This window comes from Engystomops pustulosus, chromosome 6 (assembly GCF_040894005.1).
Source record: "Engystomops pustulosus chromosome 6, aEngPut4.maternal, whole genome shotgun sequence".
Classification (NCBI taxonomy): domain Eukaryota; kingdom Metazoa; phylum Chordata; class Amphibia; order Anura; family Leptodactylidae; genus Engystomops; species Engystomops pustulosus.
The window spans coordinates 32,571,364-32,596,648 of record NC_092416.1 but is presented as its reverse complement, the minus strand read 5'-3'; the positions used below and the strand labels follow the sequence as shown (position 1 = coordinate 32,596,648).

At 45.4% G+C, this 25,285-nt stretch overlaps 1 protein-coding gene across 4 annotated transcripts in view; it reads right to left on the bottom strand.

The window, feature by feature from the left end:
- LOC140134852 (NXPE family member 1-like) overlaps positions 1 to 25,285 on the bottom strand; it is an 88,274-nt gene that overhangs the window by 10,563 nt on the left and 52,426 nt on the right. For 3 of the 4 annotated variants that reach the window (XM_072155590.1, XM_072155589.1, XM_072155591.1), the window contains exons 2-3: positions 16,706 to 16,797; positions 13,564 to 14,258 (exon numbers count right to left, since the gene is read on the bottom strand). In XM_072155590.1, the coding sequence (XP_072011691.1) occupies positions 13,564 to 14,258; positions 16,706 to 16,792 (782 nt within the window). In that variant the 5' untranslated portion in view covers positions 16,793 to 16,797. The remainder of the gene's footprint in view (positions 1 to 13,563; positions 14,259 to 16,705; positions 16,798 to 25,285) is intronic. The other variant, XM_072155592.1, reaches the window with a different exon arrangement.

The following is a 25,285-nucleotide window of genomic DNA, read 5'->3' as shown; positions in this document are numbered from 1 at the left end:
TGAGTCTCGATTTCTGCTGCAACATTCGGATGGTAGGGTCAGAATTTGGTGTAAACAACATAAAAGCATGGATCCATCCTGCCTTGTATCAACGGTTCAGGCTGGTGGTGGTGGTGTCATGGTGTGGGGAATATTTTCTTGGCACTCTTTGGGCCCCTTGGTACCAATTGAGCATTGTTGCAACGCCACAGCCTACCTGAGTATTGTTGCTGACCATGTCCATCCCTTTATGAGCACAATGTACCCTGTAACATCTGATGGCTACTTTCAGCAGGATAATGCGCCATGTCATAAAGCTGGAATCATCTCAGACTGGTTTCTTGAACATGACAATGAGGTCACTGTACTCAAATGGCCTCCACAGTCACCAGATCTCAATCCAATAGAGCATCTTTGGGATGTGGTGGAACGGGAGATTCGCATCATGGATGTGCAGCCGACAAATCTGCGGCAACTGTGTGATGCCATCATGTCAATATGGACCAAAATCTCTGAGGAATGCTTCCAGCACCTTGTTGAATCTATGCCACGAAGAATTGAGGCAGTTCTGAAGGCAAAAGGGGGTCCAACCCGTTACTAGCATGGTGTACCTACTAAAGTGGCCGGTGAGTGTATATATAAGCACAGAACAGATGACAGGACAAATTCAGGATAACCAAGTCAAAACCAAGATAGTGGAGAGGTACAGAATCGTTATTCAAGAATGTAGCAGGGTTTTGGAACACACAGCAATCTCACAATTGCAGAAGAAGTACCAAAAGTGGAAGGAGACCAGTATAACCAGCACTTCAGTGAGGTCAGGAGCTGTCAATCACAGCCTAAAGTAGAGCAACCCTGGGTGTGGTTCACAAGCTCAGCACTGAACAGCAAGAACCCATTCATAGATTCATACATCATGTTGGTCAAAATCCATGTAGGAAAGACCAGCAGCATATTTTGACACAGCCTTAACCAGACAAATATCGCCATGTGGAAGTAACCTTTGAGTGAAGCTGTTTTGGGTATGTGCTTACCACATGGCTGTGATATACATTTAGAGAAGTGGTTATAAACTGCTTCAAAGCTTATCGTGAAATGGAATAATAATTTATTCAAGTAACTCTTGAAGACAGGATGGAAACCAATTTAGTCATTATATTATTTCTTTTTTATTTTATTAGGACAGATGTGTAATTATTTCTGGTGGGTCTGAATTCTCTTACCATCCAGGCTAACCGGTGTTCCTATAAAGGTTTTATGTTTACCGGTTCTCATAAATGATCACAAGAATCTGCCTTCTTATTGTCAGGATCGGAGGTAGTGGATCCTCTGGACCACCGTGGACAATGACATAAGCTGACACCTGGGACCGGAATCTAAGTGGTACCCAGATTTTACCACCAAAGCGGGTTGGACTTGCTGTGGCAGAGTGCCACCAAATCATTCCACAAGTGCAACTTATCCACGGTGGCAGCCAAGGCGAGTTTTGTCAGGCAAACTCGAGGTCGGGAACAGGCAGGAGGTCGAGACAGGAAGCACAGAATCGGAATCGGAGACGTAGCAGAAGGTCAGGACATGCAGCATAGGAGTGAGGTCAGGAAAGGAAGCGAGGTCACAAAAGGAAATCAGGATAATCGCACATGGCATCGGGAAAGCTTTCTCTAAGGATATGAGGCACAAAAATCTGGCAGGGAAGTCAGCGCCAATTATAGGCGTGCTGGCCCTTTAAATCTTAAAGAGCCGGCACATGCATGCAAGAGGAGACAGGAACGGGCGAACTGGATCACGGGGTGCAAGGAGACCGCCGCTGGAGCTGGGAGAGGTAAGTTAGCAGGCAGGCTACGGGGGCAGAGTAAGGCACAAGGGTGCGCCTGCGACCCAGGATATGTAGATATAATGCATGGAATTTATTAATGTGTTCCTATCTCGACAAGGCTAGTCTTGTGTTGTGGTAGATTTATTATTGTAATGATGAATGTGACGCAGTTTAACCCCCTTCTCGACATTTGACATAATAGTACATGCATTTTGCAGTATTATTATGCTGTATATTATAGACGACACCCGCCTCTAACACCTGTGATCGGAGATTCCTCTGATCGCAGGTGTTAATTTCTTACGCGGTGCGCTGTAATAAAAATAATTAAATAAATAAATAAAGTAAAACAAACATTCCCCATACACATCTAATAAAGCTAAACACAAAATCACCAAAAAACACCACATATTTGGTATCGCTGCGTCTGTAACAATCTGTACAATAACTCAGAAACATGGTGAACGCCGTAAAAACAAAACCTGAAAAAACTCGCCAATAATGTACATATTTCATAAAAGCCCTCCACAAAAATGTTCCAAAAAGTGATCAAAACAGTTATGTTCGCCAAAATGTTACCACTGGAAAGTACAACTCAACAAGTAAAAATTAAGCCCTAAACCAGTTCTGTCAACCAAAAAATATTAACCCCTTACCAACATGTGACGTAATAGTACGTCACATGTCGGGTTCCGGTACATGGAGAAGGCACTGATCGCGGGTGCTTTCCTGCTGATCACCGTTTGCCGGCGGCTTCCTCTTTCTGAGGGGAGCGGCGATCTGTCGCCATGGTAGCTTCGTGTCTCACGAAGACCCGAAGCTACTTTGTGTTAACCCATGCATTACAATGTGCTGTCAGCACATGGTAATGTATGAGTAGTAAAATCCCCATAAACTGCCTTACTGTAGCATGGCAGTAAATGATAGGATCATGCAGACACCCTAGGGTTAAAGTACCCTAGGGAGTATGAAAAATAGTAAAAATAAAAATAAAAAAAAGTTTTAAAAAAAATTGTAATAAAAAAACCTAAAAATTCAAATCACCCTCCTTTCCCTAGAACTGATATAAATATAAATAAACAGTAAAAATCGCCGCGTCCGAAAATGCCCGATCTATCAAAATATGATAAAGGTTTTTCACTGCGTTTAACCCCATAATGGAAAATCACGCCCAAAGTCGAAAATGGCACTTTTTTGCCATTTAAAAAAAAATAAAAAATTCTATAAAAAGTGATCAAAAGGTCGTACAGTACTAAAAATGATAACATTGTAAACATCATCAAAATCCGCAAAAAACGGCACCACCGAAAGCTCCGTACACCGAAGTATAACAAAAGCACCGGAAGATGGCAAAATCCCCCCCAAAATTTTTGTACAGGAGGTTTTAATTTTTTTAAATGTATGGAAACATTATAAAACATATACAAATTTGGTATCCATGTAATCGTACCGACCCAAAGAATAAAGTAGACATGTCATTTGGGGCGCACAGTGAAATCCGTAAAATCCAAGCCCACAAGAATACGGCACAAATGCGGGGGTTTTTTTACCAATTTCACTGCAATTTGGAATTTTTTTCCCGCTTCCCAGTACATGGCATGGAATATTAAATACCACCATTTTGAAGTGTAATTTGTTACGCAGAAAATAAGCCATCACACAGCTCTGTACATGGAAAAATAAAAAAGTTACAGATTTTTGAATGTGGGGAGTGAAAAATGAAAACGCAAAAACGAAAAAGGGCTGCAGCGGGAAGGGGTTAAAGTTATGTATCTGAAAAAATGGCGATAAGAAAACAAATGAGATTTTCTCTATATTATTTTCTCTTCAGTAAAATTGTAAAAATATATAAAATTAACTATATAAATGAGGTATCACCGTAATCGTAGTGATCTACAGAATAAAGATTACCGTACATACTCGTGTTTAAGCCGAGTTTTTCAGCACAAAAAAAGTGCTGAAAAACGCCCCCTCGGCTTATACACCAGTCAATACTGGACTTAAATAATAAACTTATATACTCACCCTCCGGTGGCCCCGATGCGCAGCGCTGCTCCCCCGATGTCCTCGCGGCTCGTCTTCTGTCTTCCCGGCTCCTCTTCTTGCTTTAGCGCCCGTCTTCTGTCTTCTGTAACGTCGTGCTGGGCGCCGCCATGTTCTGCTCCCGGGCGGCGCCTAGTATGACGTCAGCAGCGGGATACTATCCGGGAAAGAACAATGGCGGCGCCCACCACGATGTTAGAGAAGACAGGCGCTGAAGCAAGAAGAGGAGCCGGGAAGACAGAAGACGAGTCGCGCGGACACCGGGGGAGCAGCGCTGCGCATCGGGGCCACCGAAGGGTGAGTATATAAGTTTTTTGTTTTTTTTTAAATTCTGGGCTGGCTGTATACTACTGGGGGCAGGCTGTATACTACTGAGGGCAGGCTGTATACTACTGGGGGCAGGCTGTATACTACTGGGGCAGGCTGTATACTACTGGGGGCAAGCTGGGCAGGCTGTATACTACTGGGGGCAGGCTGTATACTACTGGGGGCAAGCTGGGCAGGCTGTATACTACTGGGGGAAGGCTGTATACTACTGGGGGCAGGCTGTATACTATAGGTGGCTGGCTGGCTATATACTGGGGGGGTCTGTGACCAATGCATTTCCCACCCTCGGCTTATAATCGAGTCAAGGTAGGTTTTTCAAGTTTTTTGGTGGTAAAATTAGGGGTCTCGGCTAATACTCGGGTCGGCTAATACTCGAGTATATACGGTATGTATTATTTTTAGTGTACTGTGTACGACCCCCAAAAAACACAAAAAGAAAGGAAATGCAAGTTGACAATTTTCTTTTCCTCTATACATTCAAGAGTAAATAAAATCTCATCAATAACACACTAAAATGAAGTATTTGTGAAGTGCATCTGATATCACAGAAAATAAGCCCTTATATGGCCAAAAAAATAAAGATTGTATAGCCAATAAAAAGGGACAATGAATAATCTGCTCTGAATGGCGCAGCTTCCCTTCGATGCCCTGGCGTGTGCCCATACAGCAGGTTACCACCACATATGGGGGATTGTTATATGCAGGAGAGATTGGATATCAAACTTTGTGGAGCGTTTTGGTGTTTTATGAAAAACACATTCATTTAGCCCAAAAAAAAGGTTAAAAAAAAACTTCATAAAAGTTGTTTTACGCACGTTGAGGGGTGTAGTTTCTATAATGGGGTAATTAATGGGGGTTTACTTTTATTTCGGCCTCTCAAAGGTACTTGAAACCTGAGCAGGTCCCTTAAAAGTATGATTTTGCGTCTTTTTAGGAAAATGTGAAAAATCGCACCTAAAATTAAAAGCCCCATAATCTTACAAAAATAAGAGTATGCATAAAAAACCAAGTCCGCATAAAGTAGACATTCAGTGAATGTTGATTATTATGTTTTTTTGCTGTTACGACTGTGTGAAATGTGTGGAAAAAGTAGAAAATTTTGAATTTTTCAAAACTTTCACCAAACATCTGATTTTCTCATAAATAAACACCAAAATTTTTCAGCTAACATGAAGTACAAAGTGTCACGAGAAAACAATTTCAAAATCACTTGGATATGTTAAAGCATTATATCCACTTATAGTAACGAATGTCAGGTTAGACAATCAGGAAGGTGAAAGGTGGCTTCGGTGGTAACGGGCTAAGACTGTTGGGTTCTATTTTAGACTTGTTTTTAGTAGGTGGTACCACACAATGTGGTACACCTGCTAGCTTGTTTTGCACACAGACTATTTTACAATACAATAGAACTTTATAGATTTTTTATAGATTTTTTATAGATTTTCGTAAACTAATGTTGCCATTTCTGCTGTATGTACATTCATTGTATGACATGTTTAATGGGTACAACAGTTGTTTATTGCTTGAGAAGGTTCCCATGAGTTCCTCAATTCTTATTATTTGATTAATTTGTAATAACTGTACTTATTGAAATAATAAAAAAAAAAAAAAAAAAAAAAAAAAAAAAAAAAAAAAAACAATAGAACTTTATTGATTCCCCGGAGACAGTTAGAGACAGTTATAACTATACAAATACATAAATACTTCGAGAGGCCCGTTCTTACATGTTGCTGGTTCCTTGGTTGCATACAATTATAGTTACAGGGCATTGTGATACAGCACAATACAGGTTGCAAGACACATTGGGGCAGATTTACTTACCCGGTCCATTCGCGATCCAGCGGCGCGTTCTCTGCGGTGGATTCGGGTCCGGCCGGGATTCACTAAGGTAGTTCCTCCGACGTCCACCAGGTGGTGCTGCTGTGCTGAAGTCCGCTGAAATGCACTCAAGTACACCGGCCTATTCCCGGCGAAGGTAAGTGCAGGCTCCGCGACACTTTTTGTTTTTTAAATGCAGCAGTTTTTCCGAATCCGTCGGATTTTCGTTCGGCCACGCCCCCCGTCGCGTGCATGCCAGCGCCGATGCGCCAAAATCCAATCGCGTGCGCCAAAATCCCGGGGCAATACAGGGAAATATTCAGGTAATACTTCGGGAAAACGCGAATCGGGCCCTTAGTAAATGACCCCCATTGGGTCACATTTACTAAGGGTCTGAATGGCGGTTTTCCGCCGGGTTTCCCACATTTTTCCGATTTGCACCAAATTGCCCCGGGATTTTGGTGCATGCGATTGGATTGTGGCACTTCGGTGCCAGCTTTCAAGCAACAGAAATTGGGAGGCATGGCCCGACGGATTCGGAAATTCAGAATTCAGATTTTTTTTTTAAATTGTGTCGCAAAAATAGCACTCACATACACCGAAACCGAGGAGGTGAATTCCGGCGAACTTCAGCGCAGCGACACCTAGTGGACATCGGGCGCACGACCTTAGTGAATGCCGGCAGTACTTTGTTGTACTTTTTAAACATGGAATAAAGAAGAACATTTTTTTCACCCATTGCTGGAGTGCTGCCTATTTTGGTGATTATACACAGTATATACACAGTATATACATATATACACAGTAGATATATATATATATATATATATATATATATATTTACATATTGTGACAAAGTCACTATTGAATTGGCGAGAAAATGAAGGTTTATGTGTAGAGATGAGCGAACATACTCGTCCGAGCCTGATGCTCGTTCGAGCATTAGCGTACTCGAAACTGCTCGTTGCTCGGACTAGTATTTCGCCAGCTCGAGAAAATGGCATCTCCCCCGCCGTTGTGATTTTTGGCGGCCAGAAACAGAGCCAATCACAAGCCAGGAGACTCTGCACTCCACCCAGCATGACGTGGTACCCTTACACGTCGATAGCAGTGGTTGGCTGGCCAGATCAGGTGACCCTGGAATAGACTAGCCCCTGCCCGCGCTGCTCGGATCATTCTCTGTCTGGATGCCGCTAGGGAGAGAGCTGCTGCTGGTCAGGGAAAGCGTTAGGGTGTTCTATTAGAATAGTGTTAGGCAGGAGTGATTCTACAAGAACCCAACAGCCCTTCTTAGTGCTACAATAACGTTATATTTTCCTTTTTTTTGGTTTGCTTGTGGCTGGGCTTGCTGCCATTAGTAGTGCAGCTAGTACCATATTGTGAGTAATTTGCAGGGAGACTTGCGACCGTTGTGTTTAGCTCTTAGTGACACACATATCCACCTCAAACACCGAAGTGGGACAATTTATTAGGGGTTTGATTTGAATTAGGCACAGTCTGCTGATTTATTTTTTTTTACGTTTATTTCTTTTATAACTCAAAGTCATCAGGCACAGCACAAAATCCAGTTGTGTGCTGTCAGTGTAGGTTAGAAACTAGCCATAGCAATAGGATAGCATCGTTTTATTTAAAAAAAAAAAAATGTAAGTTTACACCGAGGGCTAGGGGTAGAGGATGAGGGAGTGGACGTGTACGTCCAACTACTGCAGGGGTCAGAGGCCGTGGTCCTGGGCGGGGTGAGACACCACCTGCTGATGAGGGAGCAGGGGAACGCCGCAGAGCTACACTCCCTAGGTTCATCATGTCTCAAGTTACTGGGACTCGTGGTAGAGCACTGTTGAGGCCAGAACAGTGCGAACAGGTGATGTCGTGGATTGCGGACAATGCTTCTAGCCATTTGTCCACCAGTCAGTCTTCCACGCAGTCCACCCATGTCACCGAAATCAGCACTCCTCCAGCTCCTCCACCTCAGCCTCCTTCCCCCCAGTCTGCCCCCTCCCAGCAAAATTTGGCATTTGAACCGGCATACTCTGAGGAACTGTTTTCTGGACCCTTCCCACAGTCACAAACCACTTGTCCGGTTGCTGCTATGCTCTTTTCCAATGCCCAGGTTTTCCACCGGTCGCAGTCTGTGGGTGATGATGACATTATTCACGTAGTGGAAGAAGTGTGTAAAGAGGTGTCGGACGATGAGGAGACACGGTTGTCAGACAGTGGTGAAGTTGTTGTCAGGGGAGGAAGTCCGAGGGGGGAGCAGACTGAGGGATTGGAGGATGATGAGGTGACAGACCCAAGCTGGGTTGATAGGCCGGGTGAACACAGTGCTTCTGAGACGGAGGCGATTCCTATAGCAGAACAGGTTGGAAGAGGCAGTGGTGGGGCCAGACGGAGAGGCAGGGCCAGAGCTGGTGCATCAGCGCCAAATGTTTCCCGTAGTCAAGCTCCCGTGGCGAGGGCTAGATTTTCAGAAGTCTGGAGGTTCTTTAAAGAAACACCGGATGACCGACAGACTGTGGTGTGCAACCTGTGCCAAACCAGGATCAGCAGGGGTTCCACCACTACTAGCTTAACTACCACCAGTATGCGCAGGCATATGAATGCTAAACACCCCACTCAATGGCACCAAGCCCGTTCACCTCCGGCCGGGCACACCACTGCTCCTTCCCCTGTGTCATCTGCTAGTCAGCCCCCTGCCCAGGACCCCGGCCCAAACACCTCCCGTGCGAAAAGCCCATCTTCGCCTCCACGATCCTCCACAGCGTCCACCAGCGTTCAGCTCTCCATACCCCAGACGCTGGAGCGCAAAAGGAAGTATAGTGCAACCCACCCACACGCCCAAGCCCTCAACGTCCACATCTCCAAACTGGTTAGCCTGGAGATGCTGCCCTATAGGCTGGTAGAGACCGAGGCCTTTCCAAACCTCATGGCAGCGGCCGCCCCAGGTATTCGGTCCCCAGCCGCCACTACTTTTCCCGATGTGCCGTCCCAGCCCTGCACAAGCACGTGTCAGACAACATCATCCGTGCCCTGACCAACGCCATTTCTGACAAGGTCCACCTGACCACGGACACGGTCCAGGTCTCAAAGGCCTACTATGCCTCCTCCTTCTCCCACCCCTCCTTCACCTCCTCCTCCAAATTACCATCCGTGGGCATTGCGCCATCAGTCGGTAGCTCTAGGCACAGAAGCAGTGCCGTCGCTAAGCGACAGCAGGCGGTGCTCAAACTGCTGAGCCTAGGCGATAAAAGGCACACCGCCCAAGAGCTATTACAGGGCATCACGGCGCAGACTGATCCTGTGGCTGGCACCGCTGAAACTGAAGTCAGAGATGGTTGTGTGTGACAACGGCCGTCACCTGGTGGCGGCTCTGCAACTCGGCAGACTGACACATGTGCCATGCCTGGCCCATGTGTTAAATCTCATAGTTCAGCGGTTCCTCAAGACATACCCCAATCTGTCTGATTTGCTCACGAAGGTGCGCCGCATCTGTGCGCATTTCAGGAAGTCCAGCACAGATGCTGCCACTCTCAGGGCAGCGCAGCGCCGCCTCCAACTGCCCGCTCACCGACTGTTGTGCGACGTGCCCACGAGGTGGAATTCAACATTAACCATGTTACCCAGGTAGTCAGGTCAGTCAGCTTCCTCAAGTCTACAATGAGGAGAGGACGTGGATGTCTGATATCTGTCAGGTGCTGAGTAACTTTGAGGAGTCAACACAGATGGTCAGTGGCAATGCCGCCATCATCAGCCTTACCATCCCGCTGCTTGGCCTGTTGAAAAACTCTCTGGTCAGCATGAAGTCGGAAGCTCTGCGCTCGTCACAAGAGACGGGGGAAGAAGATTCCCTTGTTGATAGCCAAAGCACCCTCAGGTGTGTTTCTCAGCGCATATCGGAGGAGGTGGAGGAGGATGAGGAGGAGAATGTTGGCGAGACAGAAGAGGGGACCATTGTTCAGTCCTTCACTGTTCAGCATGTATGGGCAGAAGAAGAGGAGTTGGAGGAGGAGGAAATGGAGAGTCAGGCCAGTGAGGGGAGTGAATTCTTGCGAGTTGGTACTCTGGCACATATGGCATATTTCATGCTAGGCTGCCTATCCCGTGACCATCGCGTTCAAAGAATTTATTCCAGCACCGATTACTGGGTATTCACTCTCCTGGACCCACGGTACAAGCAAAATCTTTCCACTCTCATCCCTGGAGAGGAAAGGAGTGTGAGAATGCATGAATACCAGCAGGCCCTGGTGCACAAGCTGAAACAGTATTTCCCTTCTGACAGCGCTAGCGGCAGAGGGCCTACTTCTGCGGGACAAGTAGCGAGGGAAAGTAGGCGAGCAGGCAGCTTGTCCAGCACTGGAAGGGGTACGCTTTATAAGGCCTTTGCCAGTTTTATGTCACCCCAGCAAGACACTGTCACCAGTCCCCATTCTCGGCAGAGTAGAGCTGATCTTTACAGAAAGATGGTGAGGGAGTACGTAGCTGACCATACCATCGTCCTAAATGATCACACAGCTCCCTACAACTACTGGGTTTCAAAGCTGGACATGTGACACAAACTGGCGCTGTACGCCTTGGAGGTTCTTGCCTGCCCTCCCGCTAGCGTGTTGTCCGAGCGGGTTTTCAGTGCAGCTGGTGGCATCATCACCGATAAGCGTACACGCCTGTCGACTGACAGCGCTGACAGGCTGACGCTTATCAAGATCAATAAAGCCTGGATTTCTCAGGATTTCCATTCTCCACCAGGTGAAGGAAGCTCAACCTGAATAATGTATGCACTCCTCCTCCTCATTGTCCTCCTTCTCCTCCTCTTTGTACACTAAAGCATAGGATACTGGCTATTTTTTGCCAGGGCCAACTGGCTCTAGCTATAGTACTTTATGTATTTAATTTTTCTGGAGGGCCACCTACCCGGTCCTCTGTTTTAAACAATTTTTGGGAGTGCCACATACAGGCACTCAATCTATTTAATTTTTCTGGAGGACCACCTACCTGCTCCTCTGGTTTGAAAACTTTTTTGGACTGCCACATACAGGCACTCAATCTATTTAATTTTTCTGGAGGACCACCTACCTGCTCCTCTGGTTTGAAAACTTTTTTGGACTGCCACATACAGGCACTATCCAAATTAAATTGTCTCCATAGCAGCCTCCACACTTCGTCTTTTTAGCTGCCTCCACATGTTGTCCATATAGCTGCCTCCATACATTGGGGGTCATTTACTAAGGGCCCGATTCGCGTTTTCCCGACGTGTTACCCGAATATTTCCGATTTGCGCCGATTGTACCTGAATTGCCCCGGGATTGTGTCGCACGCGATCGGATTGTGGCGCATAGGCGCCGGCATGCGCGCGACGGAAATCGGGGGGCGTGGCCGAACGAAAACCCGACGTATTCGGAAAAACCGCCGCATTTAAAACCCGAAAAAGTGTCGCTTGGTGACCGCTTACCTTCACCTGGTCCGAGGTGGTGCATTCCGGCGCGTGGAGATGATTTTCAGCGCAGCAGCGCCACCTGGTGGACGGCGGAAGAACTGCCTTCATGAATCCCGGCCGGACCCGAATCCAGAGCAGAGAACGCGCCGCTGGATCGCGAATGGGCCGGGTAAGTAAATTTGCCCCATTGTCTCCTTATCAAACGAGCTGTGTCAGGCAGAATTTTGGGTTGTTTTCATGGCTTCCACATCAAACTTGTTAACTTTGTCGCTACCCTGCTGTGTTATCCACAAAATATACTGGCAAACTTTTATCATTTACCAATATTATTTCAGCGCCTCTTGCACATCTGTTTACATTCCCCTCACCCGCCATAACCCAAACTTATAAGAACACTACTACACTTGATCTTATACAAAAGGTTCTTAGAAGTGCTGTTTGGGGAGTAGCCGAGAGACAGGGGCTTGGACAGGCGAAAGCTCGCCTGGCAGCGGAGCGCCAGCTCCATCCCAAGATCCAACTAACATAGTTTTAACTGCAGCACCTTTAATCTACTACTACTTCACTGCCTGCATACATCGTCTTCTTATTAAACGAGCTGTGTCAGGCAGAATTTTCAGGTGTTTCACCAGATACATAGTGGAACTTGGCCCATCTGTCGCCGCCATGCTGGAGAGCTGAAGTTGCAATCATAGCTGCGCAATATGGATGCCCCATACTGTCGCTCTTAATCATGGAACCATTTCCAAAAAACAATTAAAAATAGAACCACTATGCTATTCCATTATTCCTAGGTGAAATATTAAAACGACCCCGCCTGCTTTGAAAATTATAATTTTTTCAAAGTAAACGCTTCTGGCACCCAGGCCCATTTTGGGTGCGGAGGAGCCGAGAGACAGGGGCTTGGACAGGCAAAAGCTCGCCTGGCAGCAGACCGCCAGCTCCATCCCAAGATCCAACTAACATAGTTTTAACTGCAGCACCTTTAATCTACTACTACTTCACTGCCTCCATACATCGTCCCCTTATCAAACGAGCTGTGTCAGGCAGAATTTTCAGGTGTTTCACCAGATACATAGTGGAACTCGGCCCATCTGTCGCCGCCATGCTGGAGACCTGAAGTTGCAATCATAGCAGCGTAATATGGATGCCCCATACTGTCGCTCTTAATCATGGAAGTGGTCTCCATGGCTGCCTCCACATGTCGTCCCCTTATCAAACGAGCTGTGTCAGGCTCATTTTTCGGGTATTTCACCAGATCCGTTATAGAACTTGGTCACTATGTCGCCACCATGCTGTGTTATCGACTAAATATACCGTCAACCTTTTGTTGACATAGGAAATCATTTCAGCGCTTCTTGCTCACCTCCTTTGGTTCCTCTCTGCCACCCATTGGTTTGAAGCCTGAGTCCATTTAGGGTATGTCGCCATGACACTCTCTAGCCTGCCGCTGCTGCCGCTGCCTCTGCATGCCGTCCCCTATAGTGTCAGGGTCAATTATTGCATGTTTTAGATGCTATCTAGCTTCATTCTGTCACTCTGTCATGGCCTTGCTGTTGCCCATAATTTTGGCATAATGGTGCGATTAAGCAGCCTCAGAGGCATCCATGCATGCTGCCCCTGCTGTTTCCTGTCCATTTCCGTGGTGTTTCCATCCTTTTCTGAGGTTCCCAGGTGTTTGGACAAGCTTCCCTGTGCAGAGCCTTGGTCCCCTTGAAAAATGCTCGAGTCTCCCATTGACTTCAATGGGGCTCGTTATTCGAGATGAGCACTCGAGCATCGGGAAAAGTTCGTCTCGAATAACGAGCACCCGAGCATTTTAGTGCTCGTTCATCTCTAATAAGGATTATAAATGACCAAAGTAGCAGACCAACAGTGATAAGATAAAAAATCTCCTTAAAGTTTGGTGTATTTATTTATCAAGGCTTGTACCAAAAAATTTCCAGCCATGTAATTTCCCCCTCTTATGCTGTGGCCATGGAAGCGCGTAGAGTGGGATGAGGACATTCTGCCCCAGATCACCAGCCTTAGCCTGCGCCCGTAATGGCATGGCTGCCGTAGAATTGTCTGCCCGTGAGCTTGGGCCCTGGATATACTATAGGATTTTTAATTAGAAAAACACAATCTTCATGTTGTAACATAGCCCACTTACTTGTCTAATAAGCTCATCTGATCTGTAGTGAACAGGGTCTTGTCATGTCTCCACCAGCTCTTGACTTTACTGAGAGAGTCGCAACTGAAATTCTGAGGTTTGACACAATAAAAATATTCTTCATCCCGCTGATCTGTATACTCACACAGCTCCCCCTTTTTATCCAGGTGAAATCCACATATGACCTCCCTTTGTTGCTGTGGTGTCACATACTTGCCCATATGGTCTACATAGCCATGCCATTGATTTCTGAAAGTCCACAAAGCTGAGGCTACTTCACTGGGATGCATCAGGAACACATTGATGGTTACTGACCCTTCCCAGAATAATATGAAGTGGACACGATAGGAACCATTATTGAGGTCCTCAATCCTCCCAGAAGACCCTGCTTCAAGCTCTGGCGTCGATATCCTTGCTCTCAAAAAGTCTCCACCATAAGTTTTCTTCTTCCCCAAATAATCAAACATGTCCACCTGAACAGTGAGACGGTCTCCTACGCAATAGCTGTTCTTTGGATCTTTTAGGTAGACCTTACTATGTTGTGCGCTGGTCGTATTTGTTTTATCAACAAAGTTTACCCTGCGGATCCTTTGATCCATCTGATTCAAGATTCTTTCTGTTGTTATTTGGATTTCGGATACTTGTTGGATTGCGTCGGGTGATAACATCATGGGAGTTGCCGGTGGTATGTAACACTGTGAAGAAGTAAACATTTTAGTGAATGGAGTGTAGTCACAGTACTCTACCTGTACATGGATCAGTAATGTTATATCTTAGCAAATAACTGGAATGTCAAAAACAAATGTCATATTTCTCAATAATAATAATAATCATCTTTAAATGGAACCTGCCACCACATTTTCACAAATACAGCTAGTGACAGATTTCCATAGGGCCCTATTAATTAACTGACCCCCTTCTTTTAGCTAAAATTTGTTTCCCTTACATCCACATAAATCACTTAATGTTATATTCCCTGGCATCAGAGAAGGTTTGTCCTTCTCAGCCAGCTCCTCCCATCTAGGGCCACATCTGCCATGAGGCAAGATGAGAATTTCGCCTCAGGCCGCAGATGTACGAGCCCTGAGGAGGCGGCAGTCTAGGAGAATGTAATGCGGGCCATTCGGGCACCCATTACCGCCCCAATAGCCCACCAGGATATTAACCCCTTAAGACCGTAGCCATTTTATAGCTTAAGGCCCAGCCCCATTTTTTGTATTCAGACTTAAGTTGCTTTATATGGTTATAATTTTGAACACTGTTGTCACAGCAATAATGAGAATTTTCGAAATTCAAAATCATCGCGTTTTCAGGCAGATAGATTTACCACCTAAATAAGTTGCTGAATAACATTTCCCATTTGTCTATTTTCCATTTTCAGAATTTTTGAAATGTCTGGATAATTTATTTTGATGTTGCGAGGCTTACAAATCGAATATCGCTTTCTGTATTCTCAGAATTGACTATTTTGGGGATAAATACTTTTTTGAATGAAATTTTAAATATTTCGCATTAAAACCCCCCTATATAACCAACCCATTTTCAAATCTGCCCCCCGCATACTATCAGAAACAGCTTTTAGGAAGATTGTTAACCCCTTGAGATCTTCAAAGTAATTGAATCAAAATGAAGGGTCAAATTTTGTCGGTTATACGTTTATTTAGCCAAATATAGCCAAAAGATAAAAATATTAAAATAAAAATTTGTTATGCAATTTCTCCCGAGTACAGAGACCCCCCACATGTCGTCATTTAGTTTCCTCATTGTCTCATTTGTAGGCTATAAAATTTTCGCTTTTTCGTTATTGGGGCCATGTGACAGCATTTTTTTTTTTTTTTTGCGGGATGAGATGCTTTTTCCAGTGTTACCATTTTGGGGTTGGTATCCCCTATTGTTGAAAATTTATGAACTTTTTTTTGAGGTCAGGAGTAGAAAAGCATCAATTCTGTACTGGATTTTTTACTCTTTTTTTTTTTTTGGTGTTCACCGTATAGACTAATAATCATGTTATCTTTATTCTATGGGTCAATACGATTACGATTGCCATACTTGAATATTTTTTATGTTTTACAAAATTTGCCAACTAAAACCCTAATGTGGGGGAAAATGTATCTTTTTTGTATTGTTGTCTTCCAAGTGGCAGAACATTTTTATGGAACTGGTTGATGGCTCGTTTTTTGCAGGACATGTTGTACTTTGCAACAGTATAATTCTGGAGAACATATTTTTTATCACTTTTTATTGCATGTTTTGTGTGATTAAATAGGTAAAAATCATAACATTTTGGTGGGGTTTTTACGTTTTTTTACGGCGTTCATCGTACGGGTTCAATAATGATTAACTTTTATTCTATGGGTTGTTACGGATGCGGTGATACTATATATGTGGGGTTTGTTTTATATTTTAGACTTTTTTGTGCATTATGGGGGTCATTTACTAAGGGCCCGATTCGCGTTTTCCCAACGTGTTACCCGAATATTTCCAATATGCACCGATTTTCCCTGTATTGCCCCGGGATTTTGGTGCACGGGATCGAATTGTGGCGCATCGGCGCCGGCATGCACGCGACGGAAATCGGGGGGTGTGGCCGAACGAAAACCCGACGGATTCGGAAAAAACGCCGCATTTACAAACGAAAAATGTGTCGCGGAGCTTGCACTTACCTTCACTCAGCCGGGCTCGGTGTAATCCAGTGTGCTCCGATGCTCTTCAGCACAGCAGCGACATCTGGTGGACGGCGGAGGAACTACCTTAGTGAATGCCGGCCGGACCCGAATCCACCGCAGAGAACGCGCCGCTGGATCGCGAATGGGCCAGGTAAGCAAATCTGCCCCTATGTGTCTCTTTATATGTTTTGGGGCTTATGGGCATTTTTATTGATTTATTAATTTATTTTTATTGAATAACATTTTTTTAAACTTTTTTTTAATTAGTTCCAACATGGGACACGAACAAGCAATCATCTGATTATACTTCCAGTTCTGTTTAGGTTTAGGTGCCTGAATCAGATGATCAGTGGAGATATAAGTGGCTGATAAAGGTCATCAACTGACCCCTTTAATTGCTACCATAATGTTGTACAATATATATATAAGGAACACCAAAAATTATTATTCACTATACATGTTGTTTAATTTCTTACCTTTTTTCTGTTGTGATGATAAATAATGGTGGACAGGAAACAGAACACAACCAGACATGTCAGACCTTTTTTTGAGAGGGATAACATTATATCTGCACATAAACAATACAATACATTACATAAGTAGCTATTGCATATTGATATATATATATATATATATATATATATATATATATATATATATATATACACTCACCGGCCACTTTATTAGGTACACCTGTCCAACTGCTTGTTAACACTTAATTTCTAATCAGCCAATCACATGGCGGCAACTCAGTGCATTTAGGCATGTAGACATGGTCAAGACAATCTCCTGCAGTTCAAACCGAGCATCAGTATGGGGAAAAAAGGTGATTTGAGTGCCTTCGAACGTGGCATGGTTGTTGGTGACAGAAGGGCTGGTCTGAGTATTTCAGAAACTGCTGATCTACTGGGATTTTCATGCACAACCATCTCTAGGGTTTACAGAGAATGGTCCGAAAAAGAAAAAACATCCAGTGAGCGGCAGTTCTGTGGGCGGAAATGCCCTGTTGATGCCAGAGGTCAGAAGAGAATGGGCAGACTGGTTCGAGCTGATAGAAAGGCAACAGTGACTCAAATCGCCACCCGTTACAACCAAGGTAGGCAGAAGAGCATCTCTGAACGCACAGTACGTCGAACTTTGAGGCAGATGGGCTACAGCAGCAGAAGATCACACAGGGTGCCACTCCTTTCAGCTAAGAACAGAAAACTGAGGCTACAATTTGCACAAGCTCATCGAAATTGGACAGTAGAAGATTGGAAAAACGTTGCCTGGTCTGATGAGTCTCGATTTCTGCTGCGACATTCGGATGGTAGGGTCAGAATTTGGCGTCAACAACATGAAAGCATGGATCCATCCTGCCTTGTATCAACGGTTCAGGCTGGTGGTGGTGGTGTCATGGTGTGGGGAATATTTTCTTGGCACTCTTTGGGCCCCTTGGTACAACGCCACAGCCTACCTGAGTATTGTTGCTGACCATGTCCATCCCTTTATGACCACAATGTACCCTGTAACATCTGATGGCTACTTTCAGCAGGATAATGCGCCATGTCATAAAGCTGGAATCATCTCAGACTGGTTTCTTGAACATGACAATGAGGTCACTGGACTCAAATGGCCTCCACAGTCACCAGATCTCAATCCAATAGAGCAGTGATGGCGAACCTTTTAGAGGCCGAGTGCCCAAACTAAGACCCGCTTATTTATCGCAAAGTGCCAACACAGAAATGTAATTTATGATTTATACTCCCTTCTATGTCACAGTTTTCATTGATACCAGCCCCTGAGGCACCAATAAAGCAGAAAATAGTCCCAGGTAGAGCTGTCACTTTATAATAGCTCTGTGCACAGCAAGTCCCGGGCTGTCTGGGACTGCAGGAAGATACCTGGAGTCATCTCTGGTGATGGCCTGAGTGCCCACAGAAAGGGCTCTGAGTGCCACCTCTGGCACCAGTGCCATAGGTTAGCCATCACTGCAATAGAGCATCTTTGGGATGTGGTGGAACGGGAGATTTGCATCATGGATGTGCAGCAGATAAATCTGCAGCAACTGTGTGATGCCATCATGTCAATATGGACCAAAATCTCTGAGGAATGCTTCCAGCACCTTGTTGAATCTATGCCACGAAGAATTGAGGCAGTTCTGAAGGCAAAAGGGGGTCCAACCCGTTACTAGCATGGTGTACCTAATAAAGTGGCCGGTGAGTGTATATATATATATATATATATATATATATATATATATATATATATATATATATATATATATATATATATATATATATTATATATATTTATAGTTATATAGAAATATACTTATTGCTGGCTGTTATTGGGATAGAAGTTCAATCCTTGGGATAAATGATGATTAGCTGATTAGCTTTTTAAAGGGGATAGCTACAGCAGGTTTGATTATAGAAATCTGAAGACGGTTTTAGGTTTTGTCCCTGTTGATCTGTGATATCATAGCTTTTTGTGTTTTTTTAGTAGCAGTTGGACTGTGAAAAATGCATTTGTATTCCAAGGTTGTAGATGGATTTGGTGCATTGTGGTGTAATCCTGTTTGAGCTCTCATAGCATAACCATCTGCTCTTTGTAAGAGCAGTAGCAGGCTTCTGGTTAGATATTACAGCAGAGGGGGGTGACTGGGGTGAATGTAGAGATCAAATAAATAAGCAGGATTCAAGTCCAGGTACAATCCAGGAATGGTAATCACATAGCCAAACAATTCTGTGATTTACATGTCCATATCAGTCTTCCAATATTTCTGGAAAATCCCCTTGGGCTTGAGTAGGAGTAAGAAAAATAAATGAAGTGTGCGGTGGTATGGTTCCTTATTTGTGTGTGTGTGTGTCTCCACAATCTCTGAATCTGTCAGTTTAACAAGAACCGACATTTTACGTGTTCTATAACATGTTTTCTGTTAATGTGTTGCCATGTTCTGCCCAGCAACAGTGATAGGTACTGAGGAGCAGTCGGTGGCTCTTTGGGGGCAATCCCTAGTTACAGACAGACCCATCTGCCCACTGTGACCTCTGGTGAAGCTCTTTACATTATTTTAGTCCCAGGCTGCAGTGATCAGCTGTAAGGTGTCTGCAATTAAGATGTTAATCCTTGTTTCCATGGCAACCCAATTTTTTTTTTCAAATCTAATTGTCTCAGGTTACAAAAATGAATTGTCTGAAGTTACACTAACAAAGGCTACTATCACACTGCCCTATGGGGGACGTATATATGGCCGATGTATATACAGCGTATATACGTCCCCCGTAGACAGCATGCTGCCACCGGAACGACCACCCGTGCTCCAGTCCGGCCGCCCCTGTTCCAGTCCGTCCGGCCACCCGTGTTCCTGTCCGGCCGCGCGTGCTTCTGTGCGCCTGACAGCCCATGCCACCGCACAGGCTGACAACCCCCCTGCAGGCCGGCTGGCACATTCTCTTTCCCGCCAGCCGGCACAATCATTCCCCTGCCCAAAGTGAACTATGCAGCCCCTCCGCTCCGCTCCGTTCCGTTCCCTAACCCCCTCTACTCTTCTAACTACCCCCGTCCCCTCCGCTTCCCTCCCTCTGGTCCAGGTGCGACCCCCTGCCCACCCCCCCCCCCCCCCCCAAAAAAAAAAGTGGAGGACAAGGCAGAACCTTAAAGAAAAGAAAGTAAGTGTGTATGGAGTATGGGTATATGTATGTATGTGATGTGTATATGTATGTGATGGGTATGGGTATATATATGTGATGGGTATATGTATGTGATGGGTATATGTATGTGATGGGTATGGATATATGTATGTGATGTGTATGGGTATATGTATGTGATGTGTATGGGTATATGTATGTATGTGATGGGTATGGATATATGTATGTGATGGGTATGGATATATGTATGTGATGTGCATGGGTATATGTATGTATGTGATGTGTATGTGTATATGTATGTGATGTGTATGGGTATATGTATGTGATGCATATACTACATGGCGATATGCTGTATGCATTATATACCACATGGCGGTAAGCTGTATGCATTTTATACTACATGGCGGTATGCTGTATGCATTTTATACTACATGGGGGGACCCTGTATGCATTTTATACTACATGGGGGGACCCTGTATGCATTTTATACTACATGGCGGCACGCTGTATGCATTATATACTACATGGCGGCACGCTGTATGCATTTTGTACTACATGGCGGGACCCTGTATGCATTTTATACTACATGGCGATATTCTGTATGCATTTTATACTACATGGCGGCACCCTGTATGCATTTTACATTGCTTTATTTTCACACCAAACCAATATGAAGGATCTGGTCCTGACACTCCCTGATATATTACGTATGTGGGTGGGTGGGTGGTCGTCTTTCTTTTCTACAGGCAGCAGACATGCTTGGTACACCCCTGCCTGTAATGCAAAACAGGTAAATTAGGAATACATCTGTTCCAAAAGTTGTGGAAAAATATTCCCATCTCTTTAAGAGACTTAAAGGGCCAGCTAAATGTCTTTCAACATTTAGCTGGCATCAGATCAAATTTTAGGTTTCCTTTAACACAAAATCCATCCACATGTGAATTCAACCAAAAGTCAACCACACAAGGCTGTATCAGAGGTAGAAAAGCGATTCACAAGCTGTGGGGAGCGCCGGCTGTCCTGTGGAGATGCCGACATCCTCATCTTTTCCTGTTTGGTGCTCAGTTCCTAAACCACTTATTCCAATCTTCAATAAACATTCCTCAAAACCTCCCCCAAGAAATGAATACTGGGGGTACATCACATGGGTTAGTACAATGGGGGTCATTTACTAAGGGCCCGATTCGCGTTTTCCCGACGTGTTACCCGAATATTTCCGATTTGCGCAGATTGTACCTGAATTGCCCCGGGATTTTGGCGCACGCGATCGGATTGGGGCGCATCGGCGCCGGCATGCGCGCGACGGAAATCGGGGGTGTGGCCGAACGAAAACCCGACGTATTCGGAAAAACCGCCGCATTTAAAAACCGAAAATGTGTCGCTTGGGAAGCGCTTACCTCCACCTGGTCCAGCTCGGTGTATTCCGGCGCGTTCAGATGATTTTCAGCGCAGCAGTGACACCTGGTGGACGGCGGAGGAACTACCTTCATAAATCCCGTCCGGACCCGAATCCTGTGCAGAGAACGCGCCGCTGGATCGCGAATGGGCCGGGTAAGTAAATCTGCCCCAATGACTTTACAGTACAGGCTGATAGTGTGGAAACAGGTATGTGAACTGCAGCTTGTACTACTGCGGGTTTATGTGCAGATGTTGTAAGTTTACTTGTCCAGACCAGATTGTTATCACATACATGGATAAATACTGTATAGCACACACCAGTATACAAAACAAAAACACAAAAAAAACACAACAAAAATTTACAGTTTATATTTTAATTTGGAAAATGTTGAACCCGAGGGCTAGGGGTAGAGGACGAGGGCGTGGGCGTCCAACTACTGCAGGGGTCAGAGGCCGTGGTCCTGGGCGGGGTGAGACACCACCTGCTGATGAGGGAGCAGGGGAACGCCGCAGAGCTACACTCTAGGTTCATGTCTCAAGTTACTGGGACTCGTTGTAGAGCACTGTTGAGGCCAGAACAGTGCGAACAGGTGATGTTGTGGATTGCCGACAATGCTTCTAGTCATTTGTCCACCAGTCAGTCTTCCACGCAGTCCACCCATGTCACCAAAATCAGCACTCCTCCAGCTCCTCCACCTCAGCATCCTTCCCACCAGTCTGCTCCCTCCCAGCAAAATTTGGCATTTGAACCTGCATACTCTGAGGAACTGTTTTCTGGACCCTTCCCAGAGTCACAAACCACTTGTCCGGTTGCTGCTGAGCTCTTTCCCGATGCCCAGGTTTTCCAACGGTCGCAGTCTTTGGGTGATGATGACATTGTTGACATAGTGGAAGAAGTGTGTAAAGAGGTGTCGGACGATGAGGAGACACAGTTGTCAGACAGTGGTGAAGTTGTTGTCAGGGCAGGAAGTCCGAGGGGGGAGCAGACTGAGGGATCGGAGGATGATGAGGTGACAGACCCAAGCTGGGTTGATAGGCCGGGTGAACACAGTGCTTCTGAGACGGAGGCGAGTCCTCGACGAGAACAGGTTGGAAGAGGCAGTGGTGGGGCCAGATGGAGAGGCAGGGCCAGAGCTGGTGCATCAGCGCCAAATGTTTCACGTAGTGAAGCTCCCGTGGCGAGGGCTAGATTTTCAGAAGTCTGGAGGTTCTTTAAAGAAACACAGGATAACAGACGGACTGTGGTGTGCAACCTGTGCCACACCAGGATCTGCAGGGGTTCAACCACTACCAGCTTAACCACCACCAGTATGCGCAGGCATATGAATGCTAAACTCCTTGGAGGTTCTTGCCTGCCCTCCCGCTAGCGTGTTGTCTGAGCGGGTTTTCAGTGCAGCTGGTGGTATAATCACCGATAAGCATACACGCCTGTCGACTGACAGCGCTGACAGGCTGACGCTTATCAAGATGAATAAAGCCTGGATTTCTCAGGATTTCCATTCTCCACCAGGTGAAAGGAGCTCAACCTGAATAATGTATGCACTCCTCCTCCTCATTTTCCTCCTTCTCCTCCTCTTTGTACACTAAAGCAGAGGAAACTGACTATTTTTTGCCAGGGCCAACTGGCTCTAGCTATAGTACTCTATGTATTTAATTTTTCTGGAGGGCCACCTACCCGGTCCTCTGTTTTAAACAATTTTTGGGAGTGCCACATACAGGCACTCAATCCATTTAATTTTTCTGGAGGACGACCTACCTGCTCCTCTGGTTTGAAAACTTTTTTGGACTGCCACATACAGGCACTCAATCTATTTAATTTTTCTGGAGGGCCACCTACATGCTCCTCTGGTTTGAAAACTTTTTTGGACTGCCACATACAGGCACTCAATCTATTTAATTTTTCTGGAGGGCCACCTACCTGCTCCTCTGGTTTGAAAACTTTTTTGGACTGCCACATACAGGTACTCAATCTATTTAAATTTTCTGGAGGACCACCTACCTGCTCCTCTGGTTTGAAAACTTTTTTGGACTGCCACATACAGGCACTATCCAAATTTAATTGTCTCCATAGCAGCCTCCACACGTCGTCTTTTTAGCTGCCTCCACACGTGGTCTCCATTGCTACCTCCACACGTCATCTCCATAGCTGCCTCCAAAAGTCGTCCATATAGCTGCCTCCATACATCGTCCCCTTATCTAACGAGCTCTGTCAGGTAGAATTTTGGGTTGTTTTCATGGCTTTCGCATCAAACTTGTTAACTTTGTCGCCACCCTCCTGTGTTATCCACAAAATATACTGCCAAACTTTTATCATTTACCGATATTATTTCAGCGCTTCTTGCGCATCTGTTTACATTCCCCTCACCCGCCATAACCAAGCCAATTACTTATAAGAACAGTACTACACTTGATCTTATCCAAAAGTTCTTAGAAGTGCTGTTTGTAGCCCCCGTCTGTTTTGAAAATTATAAGTTTTTCAAAGTAAACGCTTCTGGCCCCCACGCCCATTTTGGGTGGGGAGGAGCTGAGAGACAGGGGCTTGGACAGGCGAAAGAACGCCTGGCAGCAGACCGCCAGCTCCATCCCAAGATTAGGCAGCCTCAGAGGCATCCATGCATGCTGCCCCTGCTGTTTCCTGTCCATTTTGCCTCCACGATCCTCCACAGCGTCCACCAATGTCTCCATGCACAACTTTCAACTGTCTATACCCCAGACGCTGGAGCACGAGAGGATATGCAGCAAATCATCCCCTTATTAAACGAGCTGTGTCAGGCAGAATTTTTAGGTGTTTCACCAGATACATAGTGGAACTCGGCCCATCTGTTGCCGCCATGCTGGAGACCTGAAGTTTCAATCATAGCAGCGCAATATGAATGCCCCATACTGTCGCTCTTAATCATGGAAGTCGTCTCCATGGCTGCCTCCACATGTCGTCCCCTTATCAAACGAGCTGTGTCAGGCTCATTTTTCAGGTGTTTCATCACTAATCACTACATACACCATACATATCCCAGTATACACACCACATACACCAATATATACACTCACCGGCCACTTTATTAGGTACACCATGCCAGTAACGGGTTGGACCCCCTTTTGCCTTCAGAACTGCCTGAGTTCTTCGTGGCATGGATTCTGCTGGAAGCTCCTCAGAGATTTTGGTCCATATTGATATGATGGCATCACACAGTTGCCGCAGATTTGTCGGCTGCACATCCATGATGCGAATCTCCCGTTCCACCACATCCCAAAGATGCTCTATTGGATTGAGATCTGGTGACTGTGGAGGCCATTTGAGTACAGTGAACTCATTGTCATGTTCAAGAAACCAGTCTGAGATGATTCCAGCTTTATGACATGGTGCATTATCCTGCTGAAAGTAGCCATCAGATGTTGGGTACATTGTGGTCATAAAGGGATGGACATGGTCAGCAACAATACTCAGGCTGTGGCGTTGCAATGACGCTCAATTGGTACCAAGGGGCCAAAAGAGTGCCAAGAAAATATTCCCCACACCATGACACCACCACCACCAGCCTGAACCATCGATACAAGGCAGGATGGATCCATGCTTTCATGTTGTTGACGCCAAATTCTGACCCTACCATCCGAATGTCGCAGCAGAAATCGAGACTCATCAGACCAGGCAACGTTTTTCCAATCTTCTACTGTCCAATTTCGATGAGCTTGTGCAAATTGTAGCCTCAGTTTCCTGTTCTTAGCTGAAAGGAGTGGCACCCGGTGTGGTCTTCTGCTGCTGTAGCCCATCTGCCTCAAAGTTCGACGTACTGTGCGTTCAGAGATGCTCTTCTGCCTACCTTGGTTGTAACGGGTGGCGATTTGAGTCACTGTTGCCTTTATATCAGCTCGAACCAGTCTGCCCATTCTCCTCTGACCTCTGGCATCAACAAGGCATTTCCGCCCACAGAACTGCCTCACGTGATGTTTTTTCTTTTTCGGACCATTCTCTGTAAACCCTAGAGATGGTTGTGCGTGAAAATCCCAGCAGATCAGCAGTTTCTGAAA